Source organism: Camelus dromedarius, chromosome 12 (assembly GCF_036321535.1).
Source record: "Camelus dromedarius isolate mCamDro1 chromosome 12, mCamDro1.pat, whole genome shotgun sequence".
Classification (NCBI taxonomy): domain Eukaryota; kingdom Metazoa; phylum Chordata; class Mammalia; order Artiodactyla; family Camelidae; genus Camelus; species Camelus dromedarius.
The window spans coordinates 35,160,567-35,172,668 of NC_087447.1; the positions used below are offsets into that span (position 1 = coordinate 35,160,567).

General features: G+C 36.2%; 1 protein-coding gene across 1 annotated transcript in view; it reads left to right on the forward strand.

The window, feature by feature from the left end:
• Window positions 1–2,228, forward strand: part of TSG101 (tumor susceptibility 101) — a 37,358-nt gene extending 35,130 nt beyond the window's left edge. Inside the window, exons 9-10 of the mRNA XM_010987457.3 lie at window positions 357–596; window positions 1,882–2,228. Of these exons, the coding sequence (XP_010985759.1) occupies window positions 357–596; window positions 1,882–1,971 (330 nt within the window). The 3' untranslated portion in view covers window positions 1,972–2,228. The remainder of the gene's footprint in view (window positions 1–356; window positions 597–1,881) is intronic.
• Window positions 2,229–12,102: the final 9,874 nt, after the last annotated feature.

Here is a 12,102-nt window from a genome sequence, read left to right on the forward strand (position 1 = left end):
TGAGGCAGGTGCCCACTTGTTTTGAAAGAAGGATCTCTTTTATGATTTTCATGTTAAGGAACCTCTGGCTGAAAAGTATCTTGTCTCATGGCTTAGTTTGCAATATCATTTGTCACTTATAAGTGACAAGTTTATCACTGCCATCAGAAGTGCTCAGCTGTTTTCACTCAGCATGTTAGAGCACATGTTTTCCTCTAACTTTGAGCAGTGTGTTATATTTGAAACATGAAATCTCATCCATGAATTGTTTAAGCGTTGTTTTATTAGCAAGTCTGTTTCTCTGAACTTGAGTTGTAGATGTCTGACAAGCAGATAACAATGTACAATTCATCATGCTTGGACTGTTCTGTTTTCAGGCTGAGGTTGATAAAAATATAGAACTTTTGAGAAAGAAGGATGAAGAACTCAGTTCTGCTCTGGAGAAAATGGAAAATCAATCTGAAAACAATGATATTGATGAAGTTATCATTCCCACAGCCCCACTTTACAAACAGATCCTAAATCTGTATGCAGAAGAAAATGCTATTGAAGACACTATCTTTTACTTGGGAGAAGCCTTGAGGCGGGGAGTAATAGACCTGGACGTCTTCCTGAAGGTATGTCTTCCTCATTCTGCTTTCTAGGATTTTGGAACTTGTTTTAGAGATGCTGGCCTGTCTGAAAACCATAACTCAAGAGGGTTTCTCTGTAGGAGATAAGTTAAAATTCTGTCTTCCCAAAAGAAAGCAAGTGAGGTAAGTGGCTGTGAGCGGTGTCTTCTCACCTACCGAGAAGGCTGAGGATCGTCTGAGTAAGGGAAGAAAAGTGGGACAGTGGCTGCAGTTCCCTACCCTGCAAGGCAGCATCAAGCTAAATGTAATTCTTCCATCTTACTGGGCCTTAGTGGGCCACAAGGCACAATCAGATTTCCATTGATTCTTTCAGGTCACACCATCTAAACTGAAATCACTGACTGCCGCACCCTGTTGGTTCCCCAACTCCCCCCACCCCCCATTACTTTTCTTCGACTTGCATAATTTGAGACCTATTTCCCCAGCTCAAACAGCCCTGCAAAGTATTGGGCTTGCCATGCTGGTACTAGAACCCTTCTGAATGAAGGCTAGTCCAGGCTTAATGTTATTGTACAGACATGAAGAGCTGTAAGCCAGCTTTGGCTACTGCTCTCTGCTGGGTCATGAAGAGCATGGTCTTGGAAATAATAGCAGCCACCCTTTGGATGTTCAGTCCAGCCACTGCTGATGCTTCAGTGTACTTGCGAGGCTGGCTGGTCAGGTTGCTTGCTGATCTTGCCTGACTCTCCGTGAGCGAGTGGCTAAAGCACTTTTGGACCTGGTACAAGCACAGGAATAGCTGGGACTCAAGAGAGTACTCCCTTCGTATACACGGCCCCCTGCTTGGGTGGCACAGCCTAGGGAAGGACACACATGGAGAGGCAAGAGAGGTGTGCCGTTTGTTAGGCAGCGGACAAAGCTGGCCTTGTGCTATCACCCCTGCCCTTTCCGCTTTTTTAGACAAGTAGGGACAAACAGTCATAGTTATCAGAGTTTTTTGTAACTTTTGTTAGGATCACAGTACAAATTTCCCTGGCATCTTGGTTGTCTCAAGATGTAGCTTGAACTCCTGAGCCAGGTCCTGCAGTGTGGTGCTTTCCCTGGGAAGAAGGCCTTGGTAGGTTCTTAGAAGACTACTTTCCTTAATACAGCCTGCCAGCATCAATCTAGTGAGTTGAAAAAGCCACGTGTAATGAAGTATTGGTTCCAAAAGAAAGTTGATATGATTTAGGGTTCTTAGATGCCATCTAGGTTACAAACTGTCTGATAGTTCATGCCTGGGACTGGATCAGAGCCGGTCTAAACTGTTGAAAAATTTTCCCCCTCACAGCATGTACGTCTTCTGTCCCGTAAACAGTTCCAGCTGAGGGCACTAATGCAAAAAGCAAGAAAGACTGCCGGTCTCAGTGACCTCTACTGACTTCTCTCACATCAGCTGGAGATTGAGCTCTTCTCAAAACAGTTCTTTTCTTCTTTTCCTTTCTCTTTTATCAGTAGGTGCCCAGAATAAGTTATTGCAGTTTATCATTCAAGTGTAAAATATTTTGAATCAATAATATATTTTCTCTTTTCTTTTGGTAAAGACTGGCTTTTATTAATGCACTTTCTATCCTCTGTAAACTCTTTTTGTGCTGAATGTTGGGACTGACTATGCTAAATAAAATTTGTTGCATAATATTTCTCTTCTTTATTGAACATCTTTAAGAAAATTATATGAAACCTTAATAAGAAGCTCGGCTTCTAATTTAGTAAAGCATAGTATCCACTGTGAGTTGAAATTTAGCATTATTTATCTTATAGCATCTAAAATGAATTTTACTCAATACAGGATATAATACCACATAGAAATCTAAAAATTTTCAAATATTTGAAATTGAGGGATTTGAGTGACTTTTTCTGTGGAAAAAATCTGTCCTGGGTGGTACCCTCCTACGAGTTCCTGCCTGGATTTGTTTCCTTTCTAGGCCTCGCAGAACCATAACTGTTTACGTCAAGAAGAAAGGAACAGAGTGGCAAGTGCCCAGCTACACACCTGAGAATTTGTGTTAACTAGGCAAGATGGTTTGGCCACAATTGAGGAAGGTACAGTGTACACTGCCTTCCTGCATTTATTGTCATTTGAAGTCAGTCTTCCTGGTGAATGATTCAATAGCCAAGATTGTGGCCACCCAGTGATCCACATGTCCTGTAGAGCTCATCTAGTAGAACAGGATTTTCTCTGTCAAAATGAGACAGCTAGAAGGTTCACGAGGTATAAAGGAATTAACATTCTAATTTGAGATGTTTTAAGATATTTAGTGGGCCAGGCAGCCTACTCTGTACTTCTTCCAAGAGAAGAAAGACCAATTTGGTCCCACTCATCACTGAAGAGTTCATACAGTTTAGATATTTTCTTAAAAAATTAAAATCTACTTGTAAAAATTATCAGAATAAAAACTAGCAAGGTTTAATGTTTAGTGTTAGGATTAAAGTTAACATTTAAATAAGTTATTTTTGTATATACATACTTTTATTTTTACATGGTAGGGCAAGTTACAGCTTTTTTATAGCATATAAATGAACATAGGTATCAGCCAGCCTGAACGAAACAATTAGCATATGCTTGATGAAAAGAATCAGAATTTCTAAATACAATAAACACACATCATACATCCTTTTTGACTAGATGGCAACTTAACATATATAATATAAAAGGCAAGCACTGGGACATTAGAGGCACCAGAACACCTTCTTTGATCAGTCACTTGGGAACTATAAAAAATAAGTATCATCCAACATTTGGATGCTGAATAAAAGAGCTGAAGAGCTAAATAAAGTAGTCAGTCTCCCCCTTTTTCCAACTTACAGGAATTCAAATTAATTCAGAAGTTTGACGTATGTAATCCTGTAACTACTATCTCTTTTATGGTAATTCAGAATGGTAGTTTTAAGCAACTTTAAAGCTTGAGCTCCTTCTGAACTTTCCAAAGTGTTTCTGCACCCTTTTTCAAACGGGCCTCCTCTTCAGGGGTCAGCTTTACCTTTACGAGTTCAGGTGATTTCATTCTCTCCCAGGATACAAGGAACACAAAGGAATAGTGTTCATTTATTCCACAGAGGCCCTGAAAGTAAAGACTTAAAAATGACTCCTTTTTCTTTCTTCTAACAAAGGCCTGCAATTTGAGAAACAACAGTAGCTGGGTGAATGAGTAAACAAACAGATTTGTAGCATGAACTGTGGCAGAAAAACAGACCACACAAGATAGAACACAACAGTAACACGTTGATTGCCATGTCACCCAAATGTGGGTGACAGCTGTGTTTCCTCAGGGGCACCCAATCCACACTGGGCGAACATTAAAACAGATGATTAGACATATTTACTATTCAAATTCATCAGCCATCTTTCCACATAAGCTCTGACCTCTTGCCATGTTTGCTGGGACCCATGCTCCTTTTCCTATCTCCTTGCCCCCAAACCACTTCAAAATCCCTATTACTTTATTCCTGGTGATTTAATTCCATTTTGCTTTACCTTCTCCCATTCAGACTAGCAGAGGGATCAGGCCCCAGTTTCCCCCTCCCCAGGAGACTAACTGCTCATACTTTTCTGACCAGTGCTGCTTTCTTAGGTTTCTTCATTGGACCTAGTTGGAACTGTTAGAGAACAACTCAAAATGTAGCAAGACCTTCCCACAGTGGTTCCCAGCGTTACTAGACAGATACAGAGCTAGTTCACTCAGTTAAATAATAAAGATGCAATAAGACTTAATTTTATCTAATTGAATGTAATAAGAAATACCATACTAGGCCAGGGCAAAGGTCTATAAAGATAGGTTTCTTCCACCACTACCACCCACTCCTTTCTCTGTCTCTATCAGCAACAAAGAACAGGTGAGAAAGACAGGTGCTTCCACAAGATAAGCTTCAAAAATTATCCCCCATAAATGCTCTTACTCCTGTTTTATGTTGATGTTAATTTTTCAAACATGAACACCCTACCTTAATGGTAGAAACTGGATGCACTCCTAAGATTCTTCAAAATACTTTCCATTAAATCAGCTACAGATAGGGCAACACCCCAAGAAGTATATCCTTTCTTTTAATCATCACATAAATACTGTCCTCAGAAGAAATGAACATAAGTTAAGTATAGAAGAAATACTTGTCACTGAACATCCATTTTGTGGCAGCCTGACAATGCCACAAAAATGAAATGTTTCCATCAATAATTTCTGCCAGAAATTTCTTATAGGAGTTGGTTATTTAAGACAGAAAAACAGAGCCATAAGGGGAAGTACAGAGATCCAGAAATTAATGTGAAATCAATTTTACCACTAACAGTAAAGACTATAGCAACAATTTAAAAGAATATATTATCAGTCAACAAGTGAGTGCCTACTATGTGGTAGATACTGGGTTAGGCTCAGCAATGAGCAAGGCAGACTTAGTCCCTGACTACTTAACAATTTATAATCTGGTGAATATGATCACACAAAAATAAACGTACAAGTGCTAGTCAAAGACAAGTACAGGAGCTATAACAACTTATACTTAAGGGACCTAAATCTCATCCCTTTGGCACAACTCACGCTTATAGCTAATGTACAAGGTATTGAAAATGTGAAACTAACATGTTACCTGGCAACCACTCCTTTGTGGACATTTTCCTATTGCTCAGGATCTTTATCAGTTCTGTATCTTAAGTTCAGATCCCTTAGAGAGACCCCAGCAATGTTCACTCCACTCCACACAGGAATTAAGAAACAAAAAATCCATTTATTACATAGTTTGAACCTTAGCAAAACTGTTATGATTGCCCTGAGTGGTTTTCAACTAGGAATGCTCAACAAAACTAACAACAAATTCAGATGTCTAAGCCTCACCCCAAATCAGCTAAATTAAGATCTCCAGGGATGGGGCCCACAATTCTATCATCTTGGCAGAGATTCTCCAAACAAGAAAGTGACAGTTTTAAACTTTCCACTATAAATTGTTTTAACTTTTATCACTTTAAGTCCCTTTCCATACCCAGGGTTTATATTACATAGATTTCAAGGATTCTTAGCCAGAAGAAACAAGAAAAAAAGGACTGCTGTCGCCATAGCACCCTCCTCTTCCCTTTTTCTCCTTTTAATAGGAAGAATTCATGTTACTTGAATTACAGTACCTACCTTTCTGAACTAGAGTGTTCTAAGTTAAATATAAACTACATCTTGTTACTGCTGTATTAAGAAAGCCTTATTAATCTTAATCATTCATGTGTAGGATTAGAGTAACATTCTCATTTTTCTCAAATTTGTATTTGGTAAGTTATAAAAATAATCAATGTGCTAAAAATTAAAACACTACTAAAAGGCCCTACCCAGGAAGTATTTTACTTTATGATTAAATATCTGTATGATCAACATAGTCTAAATATATTTCAGAGAAGGTGCACGGCCCAGTGGTGCTTTTAGCCTTACCACTTGAGTATCTGTGCTCTAAAAGGACAAACCATGAAAGCTTTCAGAGCAGACTCCAAGCCTCTCCCTAGTCAAGAGACAGAAAGGGGCACTGTCCAGATTACAATCATTCACAATAACACAGTTTTGGGGAAATGCACTTAACTTCCACACTACAAAGTTAAGATACCCACTGAGAAGAAAAAAATCAAGTCAGAAAAAGTTCTCATCTAAAATGATACACTTTTTTAGATTTACCTAAATTAAAACCGATAAATCTGATGTTTTGTTGGGGGGAAAAACACAGTTCCCTGTCCAACTCCAGCTATACCACAGTTTCAACAGTATCTACGCAATAGAAATAAATTATGAAAAACTTTTGTTGCTAATGTGCATAGACTATTGTGCAGAAACACACACATTCATTCATAAAAAATTTAAGAAACACAAATCAACACTCCCTTATCAAGTCTTTTAAAAAATAATTTTTCTCAGAATAATCCATTTAGAGCAAAAATCTTAGTTAAGAGGGGAACAGAGAGAAACGAGTATAAACAGAATATAATTGTTAGGCAAAACAGACCTTAGTGCCACAAGGCATGGTAAAACAAATTTTCGTATAGTCTGATGTTTTGGGTATGAACTATTTAAAACATTATTTTAACAGATCTTTCTTACTGAATTAAAAAAGTGGCAACTATTAGCCAAAAGGCTAGTGTGGCTATAGTAATGGTAAACAAAAGAGAATTTTAAACAATAAAAAAGCATTAATAGGGATAAACAGAGATATTGCATAATAATATAGGAAATAATCCAACAATATACAATAATCATGAACTTAGATACAACTCGTAAAATAGCCTCAATATACACAGGAAGAATTTGGAAAATGCAAGGTGGATTTGACTCATAATTACAGTAGACAATTTAACTACCTTTATCAGTAACTGATAGATCAGTAATAATTAAATAATCAGATATTAGTAATAATTTAAACTAAACAATAATATTAGTAAGTGTAAATGGATAGCTATAGAAAGATCATCATCCCCAAATACATAAGGAACATTTACAAAGACTGTCTACTAATAGGTCACAAAATAAGCCTTAACAGACTTCAAAGAGCTGATGTTAACTCACACTTTTCTGACTTCAATTTCCTAAGTTGTGAAGGATTCGGAATAGCCAAAACAACCTTGAACAAGAACAAAATTGAAGGATTTAACACCTCCCGATTTCAAAACTTACCACAAAGCGACAGTAATCAACATATCTCTAAATACTAATACGGAGTGATCTTCATCACCACGATTTGAAAAAAGAATAGAGAAAAGTGTACATAGAAATACTAAACTATACATGATAAAACAAAAAATATAAATGGTTATCTAAAAAGAGATGGAGGCTATAGGGAAAAGGACAGGGATGGAAGACAGACTTTGAATAATTCTTGATCTCTGGATTTGATGTTGAAGCCATGTAAATACTTCATAAAATTATAAAACAATATTTAAATAGCAGTTCCTCAATTACAAAATCTAAATGAACAAAATCATGTACTAAGTTTTGTCCTACCTACAGAGAAAAACTATTCCAAATGACTTTAAAATATAGTAATTTGACTGAATATCCCAACTTAGCCTAGATTTCTGAGTTTCAGTCTCATAATCAGCTACCAGCTACCTGTTTGATATTTCCTCTTGAATGCCTTTTCAGATATCTCAAATTTAACATGTCCTAATTGGAAATCTTGATTTTTCTCCCCTAAACCCAACACTCCCTCCTACCTCTTCACTGACTCCTACCTCTTTGAAAGCATCCCAACCCAGGTAAATGGAGCCACCATTCCAATCAATTGCTCAAGGTAAAAACCTAGAAGTCATTTTTTACTCTTCCCTGTCCCTCATTATACAAATTCTCTATCAGCAGTCCTGCATATTATCTCCAAAGTATAACTTGAATTTGTCCACTCTGTGCATGTACCTGTGAAGAGTCTAGTACAATTTTGGAAAGTTAATAAATTATAGTGCTTTCACTTCAGCACCCTCAGCAATCTGGAAAACAGCTCAGCTGTGAAAGTCTTTAGAAGGTAAACCTTGAGAATCCTGTGATTAAGCAAATCATCTTTTCATATACACTAGTATTTAAAGAAATCTTCATTATGGTACACACACTGATTACAACTATGCAAAATATATGTTAAAGTAACAGGAAGAGATTCTGGTTATATTGGTAGTTTAGTGTTTAATACTCATTAAATTATTTTTTCTACCACATTACTAAACCAACTCTCATAAAAAAAAATTTATTCACTGAACAGCCAAAATAAAGGTGACCTAGATTGGAAACAATCAGTTTGCAGTGGGGACTATATTGGATAATACTGGAAATCATAAATTTAAACATGGACTTATTTCACTGAATTAAATCAAGGCATGATTCTCTTTTTATCTGGCCTGCATCTACTGTGATAATCACTATGTTGAGTTTGCAGTGACAAGGTAATCTGGGGAAAGATTCAAACAGAAAACAGATTATGGGAGAAAACATCTGAACATTTAAGTATACATTTCCTGTTTAGCTCAATAACCACACTTTTTACTAAAGAGTAGGCTCTCTTAGATCTTCTACTATGCCCACAGCACTCTTACTTTCAGGAAATTAGTACTAAGTTTTCCTTGTACATTTGTTTTAACAACCTCCTAACACATTTTGCACTTTATAGTCTAGACCTCTTGGTCAACATGTACATTGGTCTGGTAAATGAGAATGTTTACTCAGAGACAGATTTGGTGTGAAAAGACCCTTGAACAAGAAGATATTGGTTCATTCATTTGTTCACACAATTATCTCCTGGGTGTTAAGTAAATAAAATACAATACTTAAGATCTTAGGCTTTTGAGTCAAAAGAATTGGGTTCCAATCCTTGCTCCACCACTTTTATTTAACGTCAGTTTGCAGGTGCATTATCTGTGAAACATCATAGAATTGTGCTGAGCTTATTAAATAAAATTAAAGTGCTTTAGCTCAGTGGCTGGCACAAAATGGGCAATGATTAATGATACCTGTCGTGATAACTGCTATTACTGCTGCTCACAGGAACTCAACCTGCTGTTGTAAAAAACCCTGTAAACAAATTAAATACAACCTAGTGAAATCTGAACAACAAGTTATGAGAGTACGGAGTAGGGAGCAATCAGCTTTGTAAGACTGGGGAAGTCATCATAAAGTAAAATAAAGATGATTTTATTAGATATTTATTAATGTACTATTAGAATATTATAGTATTTAGCTATGACATTAATCTTTGCTAGAAAAAATATTTGGGATTTTCATGAAAGGACTGCCATGTTGCAGACCCACTGTCTCACCCATCATTTGCCTTCATCAGCATCCACAAAGACAAGTTCATCACTCAAGCACTAAAAAGACATTAGGCAAGCAGGGGTGGGGGTGAGTGGTCTGGATTAACTGGTGAATGAAAGAAAATTCTTATACTGCCAAACTATGTCTACCTTATGAATTATTAGACTCAGATAAGACATAAAAAAAAATCAATTCAACATTTCATCATGATATAAAAGCCCAAACTAGAAGAGATACAAGCTACAAAGAAGGATGCCTCAGCTCATAATTAAGAAAACAAAAACAGAAACTGTTCAATAAATAGAACAGCCTCTGAAGGTAGCGAGCACGTCTTCAGTTTAAGCTGAGGCCGCCCAATGATAAAGAAGGGATTCATGAAAGAAATTTTTCACCAGACTATGAGTTCCTTGAGAACAGATTCTCCCATAATGTTTCCTGTTCAAATCTTTCCCCAGATTACCTTGTCACTATCATTTCACTCATCTGGTGCTTAGCATTTACCTGGCACATGGAAGCTCAATAAAAGTTTTTTTAATAAATAAATTTAAGGCCCTTTCCAACTCTAAAATTTTATAGTTCTATAATCAGGCAATGTTACCTACAAAGAGGAACAGTACTATCTATTTCTAGCATGTTACTTTATATGCAATACAGAGGGAAAATAATATATTTGTATTTGTAAAAGAAACACTAAAGGATACACAAGAAACTGACTTAAAATGGTTTCCTATAGCAGAGTCTGGGGGAAAGGTTGGATGGAAACAGGGTGAAAGTGTGACTTCTCCATGTATATCTTTTTATATTGCCTTTATTTTTTTAACCTTGTGAATGTATTACCTTTTGAAAAATAATGTTTTAAATAACTACATATTATCTTTATTACATATCATTAAAATTTTCACTGAAAAAAATCCAGCAACTTTGAACTAGTACTTAGAAATAAATGATCAAGTATCCGTAATTTAAGTACATCCAGCTTACATTGTTGGATCTTTTTACTTTATTCTAATTAATGGAAATTCAAAGTCAAGCACTTTAGATTATAACTGATTAGCGTAGAAGTCTAAACTATATCACAAAGAAAAGACTGTTGCTTAATGAGATGCCAATGCTTTCTGGGTACGCTGAATTATTCACAGAGATTGTAGTAGTATGGAGCAGAATTATACAATATTAACAAAATTATCTTCGAAAGACAGTTTTTAAAATGTTCTGTGTAGAAATGAGCACACCTAGCACTCAGATCTTGGGTTATAATACCATTCTCCAATATAAGGAAACAGGGCTCCTTGGAAAAAAAGGGTGATTTAGGATTGGAGCAGAAAATACATGAGACAAAAAAGTTTAAACTTCTTACAAGCCTGAAAGTAAGGAAGTGCTCAAAACAAAACAACCCTGTGTTGATAGGGGTATATCAAAGGGACACAGTAGTCAACTGAATGAGCTCCCAAAGGCCAAAGCTGGAACAATTTGAGAAACAAAATAAAGATTTATTGAATTATAACCCAAAATATAAAATAAAATTCATGAGTCCACACTGATATTTGTAAATGATTGAATTAATTAATCGTAAGGGAGAAAGGACAAATCTCCCATGCAGAAGAATCCCAAATAATTTATGAAAATACTCCACCCTCAAGGAGAAGGAACACCACTCCCTACTCCTTAAGTGTGAGCTGCACACAGGGATTTCCTTCCAAAGAGCACAGCATGGAAAGAGGGTGAAAAGAGTAACTTAATACTAGAGAAAGCTAACACTACCTTAGCCAAGCAACTGAGGTCAACATCAACTGCAATAAATCATGTTGATAGTATGTACTCTAGAAGTGATATGATGAAAATAGTACCTGGCTTCCATGTCTTCCTCGTCCAAATCCGTAACTTCAAGTCTCACCATGAGAATAACACCAAATTCCACTAGAGGGGCATTCTACAAGGTATCTGACCAGTACTCCTCAAAACTGCCGAAGTCATCAAAAGTAAGGAAAGCCTAAGACAGAAACTCACAGTATAGAGGGGTCTAAGGAGGCATGAATGCCTGATGCAATGTGGTATCCTATATGGGATCCTAGAACAGAAAAAGGACATTAGATAAAAACCAAGGAAATCTGAGTAACGTATGGACTTCAGTTAATGACAATATATCAATATTGGTTCATTAATTGTGACAAGTGTACCATATGAAGGTATAATGTTAATAACTGGATATGAGGTAAAGAGAACTCTCTATACTACCTTTTCAATATTTCTGTAAATCTGAAACTATTCTTTAAAAAATAAAATCTATAAAAAACATATTCTAATTCAATCTCTCTGGACCCTCTTTCCTTATTTATAAAAATGAAGATGGGCAGAATATCTACTCTCTGTATGTGCTATCGAGTGCTCTTTCCCTTTTAACACGCATTTGGCTTTTAGCAAATCTTTCATTTAATTGCTAAGTGTCATTACACTAGGCACTCTTTTAGACTCAGGAAACAACACTAAATGATAAGATTCCTGCCCTCACGGATATCACTTTATGGGAATTAAAGTTTCTGTATTATGGTATAATTCAGTAATTTTCAAAGACATTGCTGTTTCTCTACTAGATTTGTACAATTCTTACTGAGAATTCCTTCTTTATCAGCAAAGAAGTTTTAAGATATCACCATCTTTTTTTTTGAGGTTAACTTTTGCTTTTATTTGCCAGTGTAACTTAACTACAGTGGCTTGCAAACTTTTTTGACCTAAAAAATACATTTTACATCACAATCCAACAA